General features: G+C 35.1%; 1 protein-coding gene across 1 annotated transcript in view; it reads right to left on the reverse strand.

Moving 5' to 3' along the window:
- The window catches only part of LOC115958239 (MLO-like protein 12), a 19439-nt gene extending 8741 nt beyond the window's left edge, over nucleotides 1-10698 (reverse strand). The window contains exons 1-4 of the mRNA XM_031076638.1: nucleotides 10557-10698; nucleotides 10400-10457; nucleotides 9997-10217; nucleotides 9661-9777 (exon numbers count right to left, since the gene is read on the reverse strand). Coding sequence (XP_030932498.1) covers nucleotides 9661-9777; nucleotides 9997-10217; nucleotides 10400-10457; nucleotides 10557-10673 — 513 coding nt within the window. The 5' untranslated portion in view covers nucleotides 10674-10698. The remainder of the gene's footprint in view (nucleotides 1-9660; nucleotides 9778-9996; nucleotides 10218-10399; nucleotides 10458-10556) is intronic.
- Between the last annotated feature and the right edge of the window lie 7738 nt (nucleotides 10699-18436).

Below are 18436 nucleotides of genomic sequence, written 5' to 3' on the forward strand. Positions count from 1 at the left end.
TAGAAAACTATTATAAATGAGAGAAAAATGAAAAATACAAGAAGTTCATGATGATGAACAACAAGAAATAAAAGAAACAAACACCACAACAAATAGAGGAAAGTCACGAAACTAAGCTAAGAGAGGACAAAAACTCAGAGAGAGAAGAACAATTAGTAAAACCCCAACAATGAGACCACTCCAAAAGACTATGATGGTATAAAACCTTTAACTCATCCAACGTCTTCTCTTTATCCTCAAAGGATCGACGATTTCATTCCGACCACACTATCCACATTAAGCACCCTGGAACCAAGTTCCAAATGTCCGAATTATGCTTCTCAAGCCACTGATGCCAACAAGATAACAAACCCGCCACCGATCCTGGCATAACCCAATGAATACCAAAGGCCTGAAGCATAAAAGTCCATAGGGAATGGGTAATAGGACAATGAAGAAGGTGGTCTACCGACTCCCCATCATAGCAGCACATACAACACCTATTAGACAAAGGGCGACCCTTAAGCATTAGATTATCCAAAGTGAGAGTCTGAGCATGTGCAACTGTCCACATAAAGAATGCCACGCACTTAGGAATCTTTGGTTTCCAAACACCCTTCCTAGGAAACAAAGAATTCGAAGCACCCCGAATCGCATGGTAGTAAGATCGATTGTTAAACTTACCATTACCTTTTAGCCGCCAGTGAAGAGTATCTCTGCTATCACCCTGAGGAATACGAGTTTGGATAAGCTGAAGTAGAGAAAAAGATGCAGCCAACTCCCAATCTTCAAAAGCTCTATAAAACCTTAAATTCCACACTCTAACAAAACCTCAGAGATACAAGCATCCTTGATCACTGAACATACATAGAGCTCAGGATAGAGATCTTTTAGAGTATTATCACCAATCCACATATCATGCCAAAAGCAGATACAAGTGCCTTCACCTACTACAAAAGTCAAATGCTAAGAAAAGCTCTCCCACCCTTCATGAATGCTTCTCCATAAGTCACACCCATGAGTCCTCCTACAAACATTAGTGCTCCACCCTCCTTGACCCTCATCATATTTAGTGGAGATAACTCGCTGCCAGAGATGGGTAACTTCATGACCAAATCTCCATAGCCATTTCCCTAATAAAGCTTGATATAAAGGCACCACACTTCTAATCCCTAAACCGCGCATCCCAACTGGTAAACACACATTTTCCCAAACCACCAAAGGATATTTGAAACTCCCCTTAGAAGACCCCCAAAGGAAATTCTTCTGAATACTTTCCAATCTAGCAGCCATAGCTCTAGGAATAGTAAATAGAGATAAAAAGTATGTTGGGAGACTTGAGAGAGTACTCTTAAGTAACATGAGCCTACCACCGTTAGATAAATAGAGATGCTTCTACCCAGATAACTTCTTCTCCATTACCCAGATAACTTCTTCTCCATTTTCTCCAAAATAGGATTCCAAATCAAGGCTATCTTAAAATAAATTCCCAAAGGCATCCCTAAATATTTCATAGGCAAACTACCCACTCTACATTGAAGAATATTAGCCAGAGCACCTAGATTATTCACCTTCCCAATAGGGACAATCTCACTTTTCCCTACATTGACTTTCAAACCCGTAAAAGCCTGGAAACAAGACAACACCAACCTTATGGATAGCAGCTGTTCCCTAGAGGCATCACAAAATAACAGATGGTAAATACACACACCAACAGAGTTCACAGCTCCCACATGAAAATCCTGAATAAGATTAAACTCCTCTGTCTTCTTCAAGAGTCTACTTAAAACCTCCATTATCAAAAGAAACAAAAGCGAGGATAGTAGGTCCCCTTGTCTCAACCCACGAGAGCTTCCAAAAAAAACCTTAAGGAGATCCATTTACCAGGACTGAAAAATGGACAGACGAAATGCAAGCCTTAATCCACCCCTCCATTTTAACCCAACACCCATCCTGCCTAACAAATAAAACAAGGCCTTCCAGTTCACATGGTCATAAGTTTTTTCAATGTCCAGCTTACAGACCATACCTGGTATTCTGCTCTTCAACCTGCTATCTAGGCATTCATTTGCAATAAGCACTGAATCCAGAATCTGCCTTCCCCCAACAAAAGAATTTTGAGTCTTAGAGATGAGATTATCCAAAACCACCCTCAACCTATTAGCCAACACCTTAGACAGCAGCTTGTACACACTACCTACTAAACTGATGGGGCGAAAGTCCTTAATGTTAATGGCATTACTCTTCTTAGGAATTAAAGTGAGGAACGAAGCATTCATAGACCGTTCAAACACAGAGTGCCAATGAAAGTTATCAAAAAAATCCATGACATCCTTTTCCACAACACTCCAACATTTTTTAAAGAAAGCCATGGTGAAACCATCAGGACCAGGGGCTTTATCACCCTCCATCTCCCTTAATACCTGGATGACTTTCTTCTTCGTGAACTCTTCTAAGGATAACTGCTCATTCTCTTCAATACAAGCAAAATCTAACTCATTCATAGTAGGATGCCCTACCTCAGTTTCCTTATACAACCCTTGATAAAAGAGAACTATTTGAGAGCGCACATTAGACTCATCCTCATAAAGAACACCATCCACCTCAATCCTTTTAATTTGATTAGCATTTTTATGAGAATTTGCTAATCTATGAAAAATCCGGGTAATATTATCGCTCTCCTTTACAAACAAGGCCCAAGACTTTTGCTTCCAGGAAGTCTTTTCAAGAAAAGCCAACTGTTCTATGTCTCCTTTGAGTTGAAGGCAACGAATCTGTTCCTCATTTGAAAGACCCACTAACTCCTCTCTCACATCTAAACCCATTAGCTCACTGACAGAAAACTGTCCAGCAATAACATCCAACTTCTCAAATACCCTCTTATCTCAAATCAGCAAAACCCCTCCCGAAGTTTGCACAGCATCCAAAACAGCCCAATCAATGAAAGGACTACCCCATAAACTCCGAACAAAAGCAACATTAATAGAAGATACTTTCATTTCTTGAAAACATACAATATCACACTTCCACTCTTTTAGAAGATTCTTTCAAACCTCTCTCCTTCGGGGATTGTTAAGCCCCTTTACATTCCAAGAAAGTAGTCGTAGAGTCATTTAAAACTACCAACAACCCCCATATCAGTCGAAGAAGCTCTGTTCCTACTCCTAGAAGAGACACCATCATAATTAACAAAAGAAATAAGCCCCTTAAGCTCCCTGAGACCTCATGACCCTGAGTTTGCAAGTCGCTTAGACACCTTATCGTTATTCACCTTAAGACATTCCTGTTCCAAAATGCAAAAAAGAGCCAAACATTGAGCTTCATGTTTCACAAGAAGGAAACCCACCATTTCACAAAAAAAATAAAAAAAAAATAAAATCATCAACTTGGACACCCAGTTCAAGGGTGGACCAGACTCAGTCACCAATGTTCTCTCTACAGAATCCTAAACCAGCAAACCCTCATTGAGATCATTAGGTACCCAATGAGACAGAGGTTCACAATCCAACATATAATTATCTTTCACTCCACTGCCACAACCACTGTTAACCACCCCACTAGTTTCCCATGGTAGAATGTGAAGCCCAAAATTTGTCTGAAATTCCCCAACTAAATCTGTCGTATCATGATAAGGACTACTCCGAACTTCTTCATAAGCTTCCTTTTCCCCAAACTCAACTTCCATCCTATCACCCAAGTTTGAGAGAGGAGAAAATCTATTAAGCACCACCCATGGCTGCTGACAAGGGATCAGTGACACCTCTTTCAAAATCGGAGGTTCAATCCCTACCATTGTCAAGCTTATCACCAGATCACTGGTGAACCCAAAGACCCGAGAACCAAAACCATGAGTTACCTCGGCACCGGGGGCTTGTGGACCCAAAAAAAACCTTGCTAGAGTCGAGATTAGCTATGTTGGAGCTACACCTTGACTCTGATTCTTTTCCGATGACTGGGTCACCACAAACACTTGAGCTCGCACCCACTAGTCTCTCTAACGGAAGCGAGATCTCCATCTGCATTTGAACTTGAGACCCCAGTACTTGGGCTACGAGTTCAGATTTTAAGTTCTGATACTGGGTTGGGTTTACCAAAGTTTGGCTTTGGTGTGGCCTCCAAATTGATTTGGGCTTAGCTGTAATAAAAGGGCTAAAGGGAATAAAATTATGACTAGTGGGCTTTATAGATTGTTTTGGACCCACTTCATTAACCTCAGACCACACTATAGCCCATCTCCCATCTAACTCACGCTCCATACGCATAAAAAGATCCAAGGACAACTCAGATTTTATCCCGTCACTTTCAATTCCCTTTATCTTTGACAAAACCTTCACCCCGAAAAGCTCCCTTTGTCCTAGAGTACTTACCATGCAAGTTTCATGGTTATTACGGCTGAGATCTGACAAAAGCTTCTCACCAAGTTGCTCCCTCTGTCCTAGGATACTTTTCTTGCAGGTATTACGGCTGAAATCTGACAAAATCTTCACCCCAACCAATGCAGATTTATTCTTTCCTTCAACTCCTCCACCACTGATGTTTTTCTGTTTCCCCTCCACCACCGATGCATAGGATATTAAGGCATCTCTTTTGGGAATACTTGTGGATGCTTTGCCTTTATTTTTAGCACCGCCGTGGTTATGAGGTCTGTCAACCATCACTGCCGCCTTAGCCTTTGGTGGAGAAGCTGGTTTTAAAATTTTCCTCAGGTTTAGGCCAAAGCCATGCCAGCCACTACCCAACCTTCCCTCAATGGATATCCAACCCTATCCTATCCAAATTTTCCAAGTAATACCCAGTTCTTCATGGGTAGAAGGTAATCGGATAGAGTTTGGATATTACCTAAATTTTGCGGGTAGGATATGGATATTACCCAAACCCAAACCGTACTCAAAAATCCTATATTTCTTTCTCTCTCAAAGCTCTCCGCCTCTCCTCTGACACACAAACACAATCTAATCAAACCCATTCAAAAAAAAAAAATTAAAAATTAACCGCCAAACCATCGGCTGCCAGTTCCACGGCGTCACCAACTTCCTAGCCCTACCACCACCATCATCGTCACCACCTTCTTCAATCATAGCCGTTGATCCCTCATCATAATCAGAATCACAATCACAATTGCAATCACAATCTCAAGCTCTTGTTGGAATCCGCAACGATCTTGTTGAAATCGCTGGGAGCTTGAAGAGTAGGTTGTCCCTTCTGTCCAGTACCAAAGCTGTGAGTGAGATCTTAAAGCTCGCTTCCAACTTGTTACAGTTCAAAAACAACGAGGAAGAAGAAGAAGCTTTTCAACAAGACAAGGACGACGATGATGTTCCTGGAGTCACGGATGATGTTCTCAATTTCGTTTCGGAGATTTCCACGTGACCCGAGCTCTGGACCGATTTTCCTTTACCATTCGATAATAATGGTAGCTTTTCTTTTTATCTGTAAATAATTTGAATTGGTTAATTTTTAATTTTTTTTGCTTTATTGATTGGTAGGTTTACGATATTCAATGCATTTTTTTAAATGGGTTTTGGGTAGGGTATCGATATCCATGGATAATACATTCGGGTAAAGATTGGATATGGATATTAATGAGTATTAGTATTTGAGTATCCATAGGCAAACATTTCGGGTAGGGTATGAGTATACCCGATCCATACCCTACCCATGGCCACCCTACCCTCAGGTATCACTATGTTACCCTTCCATCGACCATGAAGAAGTTCAGAAACCATTAAAAACGTGCCATGGGCGTTGGACCCCAATTGAAGGATGAAAACAGTACCACCCTCTCTAATCGTTCTTGCATAATGACCAGGTGATTGCTTTGAAATTAATTCCTCCAAGTGGAACAAAAAACGGTTTGCACTCTCCTTCCCCATAAACACAGAGCGCATTGAGGTATGGCCTCTCTCAAAGATCCGTAATAAGAAATAAGAACCACCTTCCTCAATTGAAAACTCAAATGTTTTTGATTCAACGAAGAAAAAAACAGAGCCTCCCATATTGAAAAAGAAATCAACAAAAGAAGCATAAAAAAAAGCACAAAAAAAAAAAAAAAAAAAAAAAAAAAAAAAACACAGGAGGACAGAAAATTCTATGGCTAATTCGAGGTAGCCAGGCCTCAAACTCTCTGTTTTTCCGAGCTAAGAATCACTCTTTTTTGTCACAAAAACAGAGCATTCCGTCCCATTCTTCAACTTAGTGTAGTCTGAGGAGGTGCTCATATATTAACATGGTGGAAAATTAATTTCACGAGAAATATTGGAATTATGATTATGAAGGTCCAAAATATGGTGGAGAGTTGCCAGCCGGATGGCCTTAGCTTCACTTAATTTGCTATGATGATTAAAAGCTAATCTTTACATTTTTTAGAGTTAAGATTGTATCCATAGCTTTACATACTTTCTTCTCAGCCAAAATGTCTTGATGATCTGACTTACCATAATGAACCCATTGCGAAGAGTTAAGTAATCAGTTTTTGAGACTGAACCACTGAATTGTCGAGCGAAGCAAGCCTAAAGAATAGAAAATGTCATTAGTTTCTTTGGAACCATAGTCAAGGAAATGTGGCTTTCAATTGCTTGATGAAACCATTGTATTTGGTGATATATATATATATAAATTTTAATAATTGGCTTCAATTAAACTATTGAAGAGGAGCAGCCTGATTTTTAGCAAACACTAATTAGGTACATTTTCAGAGTCACAAGAGAAATCCTTTTAACATTCTATTCTCAGGCACTTATCTTTGTCTCTTTTTCCTTCTGCTTCTTTCCACCCCACCCTCCCCCCCGCCCCGTGTTTTTTGAGGTAGAATCTTTTGCAATGTACACTAATGAATCAGATTGCATTTTTGTACAAAATAGTTTGCCTATGCATTTGAAACCTTTGAATACCTCAAAATAGTGTCACCCGCTCAAAAGAAGAAGGGGATGAAAGAAGATGTAAGAATAAACGTATTGAAACTACGTGCTGAAATCATTAGATATCATTCACCTTTGAGAATTTATTCATGTCATTTGGCACTTATATTGAACTAATTGCTGCAGGTTAGGTGCTGATATTCTACTCACTTACCAGCCAAAGTAAGAGGGGGTGATTACTCCAGAACTTCAGATGACGTCTCCCAAAAGATGTTTGGCGGGTAAGCCGAAATCTCCTTGCATCTGTATATACGAAATTATCATTAAAATAAATATTTTATGGATACAATTTGGAATTTGATGCTGTGTATGTTTGTTTATGATTAGAATTATACTTCTGTAGGATGTCTTGTATATATAAATTCCTTTATCCATCTAGTTTGATGTTGGTCAAAAAATAAATGTGATACTCTTGTGTCCAGAATACAGATATAAAACTTACAAAAAAATTATCGAATGCATAATGATAACTGTAAAGATGAATGAGGTTCCAATAATTTTTTGTGCTGATGTTTTTTTTCACATTATCTGTGCAGTATAGGCTTTGAGATCATTCATTGCATCTTTGTGGAATTGTCTTCATGATTCTAGTAAAAAAGGATAGTAGGCCTTGATCGGGCAGCCTATGTTCAATATGGAATAAAGATTGCTCCATAATTTTTGTTAACGTGTATTAGGGTATGTGGGCTTTAGGCCCACCTTGTTTACTTATATAGCACACTTACTTATACTGCACACTCTGCCTCCTATATAAAGGCACTTATGTATATTCTATTACTTAAGAAATACAATACAATCATTCAGTATTTCTAACAATTTTAAAATTCAGTAATAGTTAAGAATGTCTGTAATTTCATTCTAGCCTTCGCTGCAGTCACTGCTATGACTTGCATTGCATAGGTACAACAGTTGGGAGCAAAATTGACTATAACAATAAAAATTCACTGGAGTAGCTAAGGAGGGCCATCTTAATACATAGAGCAATGAAAATAACATAGAGAAACAATATAGGTTACCATTAGCAATCTGATGATGAAGTGTCCGAGCCTCTTCCTCCCATGCTTTCCATTTACTCATCTGTTTATCATATACATATTTTCAAAAAGTTAAAAGCAACATAAATTACAGTGGCCACCTGAAGAAATTATTTTTATAATCTTCTGTCATAGTAATAAGAATATGAAATAAATTGATGATCATTTTTACTTTTCTTTTTATGTTTTACAAGGGGGCACTACACTTGATAAGTATTTAGTAATAATGATAAAGAGAGATAAGAATTAATGATTAAGGCTGTTGATTAATGTGATGTGTTGAATGTCACCATCAAATGATGAACTTGATAATGATTAAGTTCTGACAAGACTTAAATACGGGATAGGATTAAAGATGCTGCAGAGCCGGTCAGAATGGGAATGTGCCAGGTTTGGGAGAGAAAAAAAAAGCCCTTTCCAATCCCAGACCCATCAAAAATTTTCCATCTCAAACTCTTCCCCTTTAAATTTGAAAAACTGAAACCCGTCCTAAACCTATCCATATATCTTACCCTAAGTTAGGTTGAATGGCCGGGTTAACTTAAAATTCAACATCTAAAATACTATTTAAGCACTTTTACACTAACTTAAGTGATATTTATAATACAATCCAAACATAATCGAGCTCTATAACTACTCAATCATCATCATAATTCATTATGTTCGAACCACTAGAAAAATATTGTAAATCCAATATAGCGTATTAATTTTTTTTACATCACATAAAATTAAGTTCTAACTGTCCACTAAATATTAGAAGCCAAAACACCACCTAAGTGGTTTAACCACATATCACTTCCACTTTCCATTCTCCAAAATCTTTCAATACACTGGAAATGTAATGATCTGCATAATTAATGTTTATTCAATTAATTGATCAAATAAAATATTCAACAGAAAACCGAGTAATAAAAGAAGTACTTTATTTATCTTCCTAAGATAAAGTAGGTTCAATTTATGATCCTCCATGTATTCCACAGTTGTATTTGTTCATCAGAAGAGATAAATTACAAAAAAAAAGTATAGATCAGGATACTCCTAAGTTTTTAAAAAAGATAGAGCCACTAGCAATAGCTGAGGAAAGAATGTGCTTATATTCTCTATCTTTTTTGTTATATTGCTGGGGATTATGATTCTTGAGTTGTTTATATTTTGACTTAATTAAAGCTTTACCAACCAAAATTTATTCCTGTTGGGCCCGACAGATAATTTGTTGAAAGAATTGCTTTTCAATTGATTGTCTTTCATGATGAGAACAATTCATGTCACCATGCAAAGGGATTTTAACACACACCCCCCCCCCCCCCCCCAAAAAAAACAAAGATTCAAGATCAAAAATATATTTTTTTGACAAAATATCTATTATCCCAAAAACTTAAACCGCTAAAAAATTGTGAATTTAGTCATTTAACCATAATTAAACTTAAACCACTAAAAAATTGTGAATTTAGTCATTTAACCATAATTTTAATACTCGCTTTCACATGTAGACCCAAACTTATTATGAGGGGCCCAACACATGACATTTTTAATTATTTAAATGAGAGGTAAAGTAGAGACTGAGATTGAACTCAGAAACTCCTGCTTTGATACTATATTAAATTACCAGTTGTCTCAAAAGTTGAAGTTATTAGGAAATTGTGAATTTAATTATTTAACCAAAATTCTAATATATTGAATGAAACGGTGAAAAGTACCAACAACTAGCTAACGTATAAGTTTTGCAATACCTTGGCCATCCCAAGACACATAGTTAATATGCAGTACAAAACATGAAACACTGCTAAGAAAGAGATGAAGACATTTAGATGCATGATTCCTTCCCTTGACACCAGAGAAACCATTCCCTATGAAATAAGAGAAAAATAAATATTAGAAGCAGTGAATCTCGTATCATAGACTCATAGTAATTAATATCTTAAGTTCATAAGCCCCTTCATCAATGTCCAAAAGGACACTCCAATTAGTCTTTTTTAGTGAATTGTTTTAGCATGTGAAATATTCGTAAAAAAAATTATAAGTGATTATTGGAGATTGATGAAGTACAAAAAATTGATATTCTTTACCTTTGATTCACAGTAATTATCATCCATGATTTCATTAGAAAGTATTGCACTGGAATTTGATCCTGAAATTTGTGTCTCTGATGAGAAAACTGGTTCTACTAACTTGACAGGATCTTTGCATGGATGAAAAGAATTTGCCACAGCTTGAGTGATGCAAATTTTTGATATGGGTGCTTCCGTTATTTTAAGAAGCAATGATATGAAACCGAAATTCATCATTTCTATGATAAGTTCAAAACATTAGTGAACAAATGATTAGTAATCAAACCTGTTATAGAGCAAAATTTGTTTATAAGAACTAGAAATGAACTTGAACTCTCACCAATATAATAGAAAGATTATTGACAAGTCTTATACTTCTTTCATTTTTCTTATTGCTGCAGGATGCTAGGCTTGTACTAACCTGTTTTGATCTTGACCAAAGCCCTATATAGGGCTTTTCTGCTCCTTTTCCTGAGAAACTGAAGCATGCAAACCAACCTCATCATCTAAGGCACACCCTTATAGACCCCATAGTCCCATTCACATTAAATGATCAAATAACCATATACAACTTATACCTCAGTTAGATGGTGGAGACCAGCATCAATCATAAAAGATAGCAGAAAGAAGGACAAGCAAATAGTTGAGACAGCCCATGTTGGTGTTTCTTCAAGAGAACCTTTCCTTCTGTCCATCTCTCCCTATGTCTTCTTTGTCTATGGATTTGCCAATATAGACCTGGTTTATATACACATTTTAAATCAGTGATAGCATGGTAGAGGATTTGTCAAACACATCCCAATCTGATTGGAATAACTACCGTATGGTACGGTGAATGGTTACTTTCGTTCTCCATGCATTTTGAAAAAGTTGTGCATGTCACTACTAAGGCCGGCCTAGGCCCTACTAGAGAAATGCCCCAAATTTTGGGGCAAAATTTGATATATCTAAAAAAATAAAAATTTAGAGATATAGGAAAAAAGAAGTTAGTTTTATAATTTTCTTTTACTTTTAAGAAGTTTCAAAGTATTGAAAAATGTTAGAAATAATACAATTTTAGATATATGGGTTTTACAAATAGAGTAATGCCATAGTTTTATAAACTATTTTACAACATTTTTACAAACTGTTGTTATGGTCAACTTTTTACTTCTCTCATCTGGGCCCACTGATAATATTACTTTTTTTATTTATCTATAATCATTTACCACATCATCAATTTGTAAAAGTTTTTGTAAAAAAATTTGTATCTCTAGTATTTTCCCTTATAAATATATGTGTCACTAATCGCAAGAAATAATTCAAATAGGAAAATGTTAGAAATACTATTAATTTTACTTGAAAAGTTTACAAATTTGTGGACGTCAATAACTTATTAAATGTATTTTTAAATTATTTTTTGTGATTAATTATACATCTTTGTAAGCCTTATGTTATAAAATTTATAATATCTCTAATATCATTCATTCAAATAATTGCTTGATTTCTCTGAGTAATGTAGACTTGAACTCCTCTCCTTATTCCAAAGTAATGAATTTGGTTGGTAGAATATCTAGACCTAGATGTCATATACACCTTTTTGACTAAGATGTCATATACTCTTAAATTGTCTAAATACATGTACAAAATGGCAACTATGAGCTTGTTTTAAGGGTATAAATGTATAATCTCGTTTATGATTTCACACTTAATGACCAACTAACGGTATTTATAAGAGTACTGCACTGAAGATGAGTTAATGTTAGGCTAAGAAAGATTAAAGGCATGATGATTGATGAATACCAAAATGAGTTAGTGTTATATTTTGTTTTATCAAGAAGATGCAATTCAAAGCAACAAAAAATTCCATGTTGAAGATGAGTTAATATTAGGCAAAGAAAGGTTAAAGGGCATAATGATTGATGAATACCAAAATGAGGACGTGTTATATTTTGATTTATCAAGAAGATGCAATAATTCAAACAATGTCAAGTAGACATCAATCCTGCACTCAAAGTCAATTCTTGAGCATACGTAAAACAAAGTTAATGTGTTTATCAATATGTAAGATGTAACTTGGCTTATTCTTTTTTCTTTTTCTTTTTCTTTTTTTTTTTCTTTTTTTTTTTAATGAAAGGAACTTGGCTTATCATGAGTCTATAGGAGAGGAAAATATTTTATAGATTCCATGCTACGGTACGGAAGGTCTAGATTTCAGGATTATAAAATTTTTTATCATAAGTTTCTATATGAGCCCTTAACAAAGATTATATATAGGGTAATTATTGGATACTTCCAGATTACTATAAATACATGCTCCTCCTCTTACATAACTGTAGGTTCTATTAATTAAATTATTGGTGAGACCCATGACATTTCTTCAATACAGACCACAATATTTCTTCAATGCTTCCCCCAACAAATATCATATGCACTTTTCATAGTTGTCAAATCGTGAATCGTATTATGAATCGATTTTTGATTTTTTTTGTATTGTGTATTGTATCGAATCAAGTATTGTAAGATACACAAACACCTAATAAAATTATAAAATAATTATAGATATACATACATCTTGGCTAATCAACTCCATCTAAGTCCATGTTATCATCATGTTCAGCATTTTGTAAAATTATTTTTTCATAGACATTTTCTTTATTATTATCAACATTTACTCTTTTTTTTTTTGGTTTTTTTATTCTAATAATTTTTCTTTATATTTTTCCTGGCATTCTAGCTTTTTAGACTCAAAATAATAATAACAAAATAAAAAATAATTATATTTTCATTTAATATATTATTAATGACATAAAAAATAAATTTGTACATGTGAAAGTGAGTGTTATGAGTATAGTCTAAATTTTGTAGGAGAAAGAGAATGGAGGAAAAAAACTCATAGACTTGCTATTTCATTAGACTCAATTAAGTTTCCCAATGATTTTGTGTTAACAAAATCTGAAAACTTGTTTAAATCAAATAAAATCACAAATTTTAACAAAAGAACCCATTTTAAACTCACATGTCTATATATCGGACAATATGTATGATTTACCAATACGATACGATTCATACGATATGCACCTATGTATTGGACGATTCATGATCACTTACGATATGCCCTTACGAAATGAAACTTTTTGTACACAATATAATACGTATTATACGATATTGACAACTATGGTGCTTACTACCTCTTGTCTTCAACTCACCATAGTAAAATATTAGGTAATGTTTATACAATAAGTATGTTTTTCATTTAATGCATTAATAATAATAAATTGAAATTTTTGAGTATAAAATTTTGTGATCTTTGACTATAATCATTTTTGTCGAATTGTAACGATTTGAACCAGTTTACTTATATATATATATATATATATATATATATAATCCTAATGATTTTTTTTTTTTTTTGGGGGGGGGGGGGTGGTAAGATAGAGCACCGAAAGAAAAGAAGAAAAAACAGATGTGCCAAGCATAAATATTCATAGATAAAAGATTAAATATAGGGATATTGAGTTTGAGTCTCGTTGCCAATAATAGTACTAGAAGTTTGAATAGAAAACGTCATGAGTGCCAAGTGGATGGTATATGGGCCAGTCAAGTTGGAATGGAAGAGTTCTTGGGGTTTGAACTTTGAAGAATTTTTAATATTTTGTCCATTAATTAATTTGAAATAGCATGTCACAAATCACAAGATCAGTGGAGTTGAAATTATTTCCTCTTTTAGCTGTTTTGAAACGGAAGCGTTACGCACCTTATATTTTTGTGGATGAGGAGACATCGGCTGTAAATAAAGTTTAGCCTGATTGATTCCTAGGATAGATCATTAATAAGGTGTTTGGACTTTGAATGGTGGGGGTGAGTTAATAAACCTTGTTTGGATGTTTTTAACAGTCCGCCTATGAATACAACCATTTTTTCATCAAATTTCACAACTTGCTGGCTCATGTAATTGTGATTTGTGAGTAGGCAACATAAAGTAGTAAGTTGCACAAGAAAGAACATATCTAGCACTTACAATCGCATAAATCAATAAGTTACAAAATTAAGTGTGTGATTGATTCTCTAAAATTATTCTTACTAAAGAGACCTCTATAATAGAGCGCAATATTACTTTCTTATTCAAAATATGAGACACCGTCTCTTATATTTGTACTCATCTTTCATTTCAAAAAATTCATATTTGATCTTTTTTGTATGTTTCGAGAATCATATCATTTCCTTGTTTTCTTTTCTTGAGTTTATTCTTTTCATGGATTCAGAATAACAAGATATTCTCAATTAATTGCGTTTAAACTTTAAAGCCAAAGAAAGAAAAGATGTTTGAATTTGATGAGAGTCATTTTCAAAGCTCAACCACCAGTTTGTCTGTTTGCAATTGCATGCATCTTAGTTTTTTTTTTTTTTTTTTTTTTTTTTTTTTTTTGGATAAGAAAGCATGAAATATTAATTCAACTTGAAAAGAGTTACAACAGAGAAAGCATACAAACACTGGGAGAAAATCACAAACAATTACACACCACTCTCCTCAATGAACCTGAGAGCCCAACAATATTTCTGAGTTTGCATATTAACATTTTTGGGGTCTCTTTTCTTGGGCTCTAGTGGTGGGCTCATTAAAAGGAGAGATATTACTTGTGGTTTTCGGGCTGAGAAGTCCTTGGGCCAAAGAAGAAAATATTTGAAAGCCCAAAACCGATTTTTGGCCTTAGAGGACCATTGGGAAACACGTGAGTGCTCAACAGAGGAGGGTGCTGGGCTCAAGGAGCAAACCACTGCCAGCGCAGTTGAACAACTGCTTTTCTCCGTACCCAGGCTCACCGGACTAACAGCCACCGAAATTTGAAAACCGGTATCTTCCTTTCTTCTTTCTTCCTCCTACTCGCCTCGGCAAGCAGCACAATGTTTCTCAAAAACCCCCTTCCTCCAATCGGACAAATCTTGAGACCCAGACCGAAAAAACCCACCAAAACCCAAAACCCAAAACACCACAAGTAAAGCAAAAGGAAGGAAGCCACTCCATTTGAAGACTAGATCTGAAATAAAACTGGAAGATCTTTATTTCTCTATCTACATACCTTAGATCCAAACCCATCTTCCAGGCAAGTCTTGGAGTGGACTTGAAAGCTCGCACGCGCTCCTCTAGGATGTCCGATCTCATGGCTGAAGTGGAGCTTTCATCATCCTCAAACTTGGTGAGATGAAAATGTAGAAGTTCTCCAATGGTAGCTTGATCCATGTTGTTGAGGGGACCTTGAAAGGTATGGAGACTTAGAAAATACCCGAATAGGGAGAGAGAGAGAGGACTTGTACCGAGGCATGAGAAACAAAAACTCCTACTGATGGAGAGAGAAAAAAATTTCTCTCTCCCTTAGCAGGATCATTAACCTTTATCTTCTTTTTATAATGAAATAAACTAATAGTATATCAGTGCTGAAAATAGTCAAACATTAATTGGCGGCCTCAGTACATGTTGAACATGTATATACATCATTTGCATGTTAAGTTTCCAAGTTTGATTTCTACAACATGATGCCATCAAGAGGTAGTCAAGATCTTCACCTAATATTCTCTTTACCTCTTTTAGTTTGGTAGCCTTTAAAACTAAAAATAAAATAAAATAAGTGAGTTTCTGTTGGCTCTTGGATCCTTTTGACACTGTTCGTTGCCATTAATTCAAACTCAAAACGCGATTTCATTCCTTAATTTTATCTTTCGGCTTCTCATTGTTGCGTACGCAGCCGATATAGGAAGTCAGCTTCTAATTCCATGTATAAATTCTCTTGTTGGTGGTTCTGGGCCGGACCAATCCAAATGAGTATTTCACAGTGCATGATCTGGTTCAGTCTCGGAAGGCAGCAGAATTGCTAGAAAACATGGTTCAATCTCTTCCATATACCACTATACATGATTAATAATGACTGTTAACTTTGATATTCTATCTCGAAGAAGATTGATATATTTGTGGCATTGAAGCAGGCTTTTCTTAATCCTTAGTCCTTGGTTTTCAATTTTTTTGTTGAAGACTTTCGAAATACTACAACTACTAGTACCAAACTTTGTTTCCTTTGCTTTTCTACAAATAACTACCGAGAAATATATAAGAACAATAATTATCTTATTATATGTGAGACGGCTCTAGAATTTTTTTTTTTTTTAAATGAGTCATTAAGAAATTTAAATTAAACATAATTTAATAAAAAGAGAACTTGAATATATTGAATTATCGACAAAAAAAAAAAAAAACGCAAATACATGAACTTGAATATGCTTTAGGTCTTAATTTTGATGTGATTTTGATAAGGTAATCGTACACCTTCCAAGTGATACTGGAATTGTTTGCTTTTGGTGGATACATCCTCTCTTATTAAGTAGTTAACTTGCAACTTTTCACGCTATAATTTTTGATTTCCAAATTTTTCCTCTTTGTTATGTGCTTACTTCCTTGATATTGCCTTGGGTGGTGTTTGTTCGTTTAGACCCCTTAAAACAGATTGTTTAACCTAATTAATCCTAATTAACCAAGTTGATTATTAGATTTATTATTCAGATCTAGGTTAAACAAGTATATATCATATTATGCATAAAAGTGGAAAAGTAAATAACACCATGATATGATGACCTAGGAAAACCAATAAAACGAATCGTTTCAAGGTAAAAACTTGGAGATGATTTGACCTAACTATCCTCAAGGTAAAGTAAATTCACTATAAGAGAATTGAATTTTTTACAATCAGATTTAACCCTAAATCTATTACTACCTCATATAGTAACTTACTGACACGACTATGTGCAAACTCCAAATCTACAAACTCCTTCTCTTCTTGGATTTGTAGCACACAAACTCCCACGTTTGTGACTTTGAGATCCCATTCAAAGGTTTAGCAATACAAATTCTCCAATTTGTGATTCCAAGACCACCCTTGAAGGTTTAAGCTACTGTTGATTTTGCTACAGCAACTTCAGATCTACCAGTTCTAATGGTATGAGAATGATTTCCGATAGTGACTTTGATAGAGGAATACACAATACCTTTTAGATCTTACAAGAGCACCTCCAAAGTCTCTAAGAGCTCTAAAAATGTAGTTAGGGTTTTCCTTTATATACTAAAAGTGTTTCACTTGAAACCCAAAACGTTTAAGTAGGGTTTGGGTTGGGCTGAAATAGAATTCTGTAGAAATTTCATGTTTGCGATTTTCGATCGGTCAGATCTAATTTTCGATCGGTCGGATTTTATTCAATTTGAATTCTCCTTTCTACAGCTTGAATGTTCTTGTATTTTAACTTGTAATACCTTGAGTATTGTCTAATAAACTCTATAGACTCTAAGATCTATACTTAGACAACTTTGTGCTCATGATTTGCCAATTTTTTAAAACTTTTAGAACCTAACAAGTGGTCAATTACTATTGTGGTAACCTTTCGCAACAAATATTTTGTTGTAATAAATTATAGTAACAATATTTTTTGTGCAATAAATTTTTTGTTGCTTTGTGTAAATCCTTATACTTAAACATGATCAAAGAAGAATCCACTTGTACACCAATGGAATGTCTCCTCCAAAATACTCCCAATACAATGAAAATGAGGCAAAGAAAGAGTAGAACGCCAATAATCCAAGCAACCTTTGAACGCCAATAATCCAAGCAACCTTTCTTGAATTTTTGGTTTTACTTCTACTTCCCATTTCATCAAATGCTGAGATGTGAAAATGAATATCTCCAATTAACTCATTATTAGATAAGGGTGATCAGAGACGCATAAGTTTTCCTTCGTAAATTAAATATCCATTATTGTAAGAGAAGCTCCACAGTAACAGTCGCTTACACAATTTAATCTGCATTCTTCAATGGTTTTGACAGCTGGATGTTGTTGTGCTCTTGTAAAGCGCATGATGGATATCATGAGAAAGTTGTCATTTGAGCATTGAAAAAGGTTTCTTTTCTCACACCCACTAATGTAGAAGGATAAGTTCCAACTTTTTGGATCCTTTGATTGAATCCTTTAAGGCAATCACAAAGAGAAACATTTTGATCATTGCAGATGCCATTGTCCCCGAAAATACCCACAACATCACAAAGTTGCATAAGTGTCTTCCAAACCGAGTTCCAATGGTATAAATCCCCATCCCATACTAAAAGAATGAGTTCCAAGTGACATTCAAAACAAATCTTGCAAATTTGTATGCGGAACAACGGCATATATAAAATAGCTTTGATTCTCCTTGGAAACATGGGACATGTTTATGTACTTGATGCTAGGATCTTTCTTAGACAGAGACCTACCATACTTACTATGATACGCGGCCATGTGTTAGTAGTCCTTCTCATAATATTGCACCAAGTTACCTGTTCCATTTTTTTTCTACTTCTAATTCAGCAGAGAACACTCTGTAAAATGGATTATCTAAACTTCCCTATGAAATTAAAAAATTAAAAAATTAAAATTATATGTTTCATTGGTAAGGGGATTGAAA

The sequence above is a fragment of the Quercus lobata genome, chromosome 8 (assembly GCF_001633185.2).
Source record: "Quercus lobata isolate SW786 chromosome 8, ValleyOak3.0 Primary Assembly, whole genome shotgun sequence".
In the NCBI taxonomy this organism is placed as follows: Eukaryota; Viridiplantae; Streptophyta; class Magnoliopsida; order Fagales; family Fagaceae; genus Quercus; species Quercus lobata.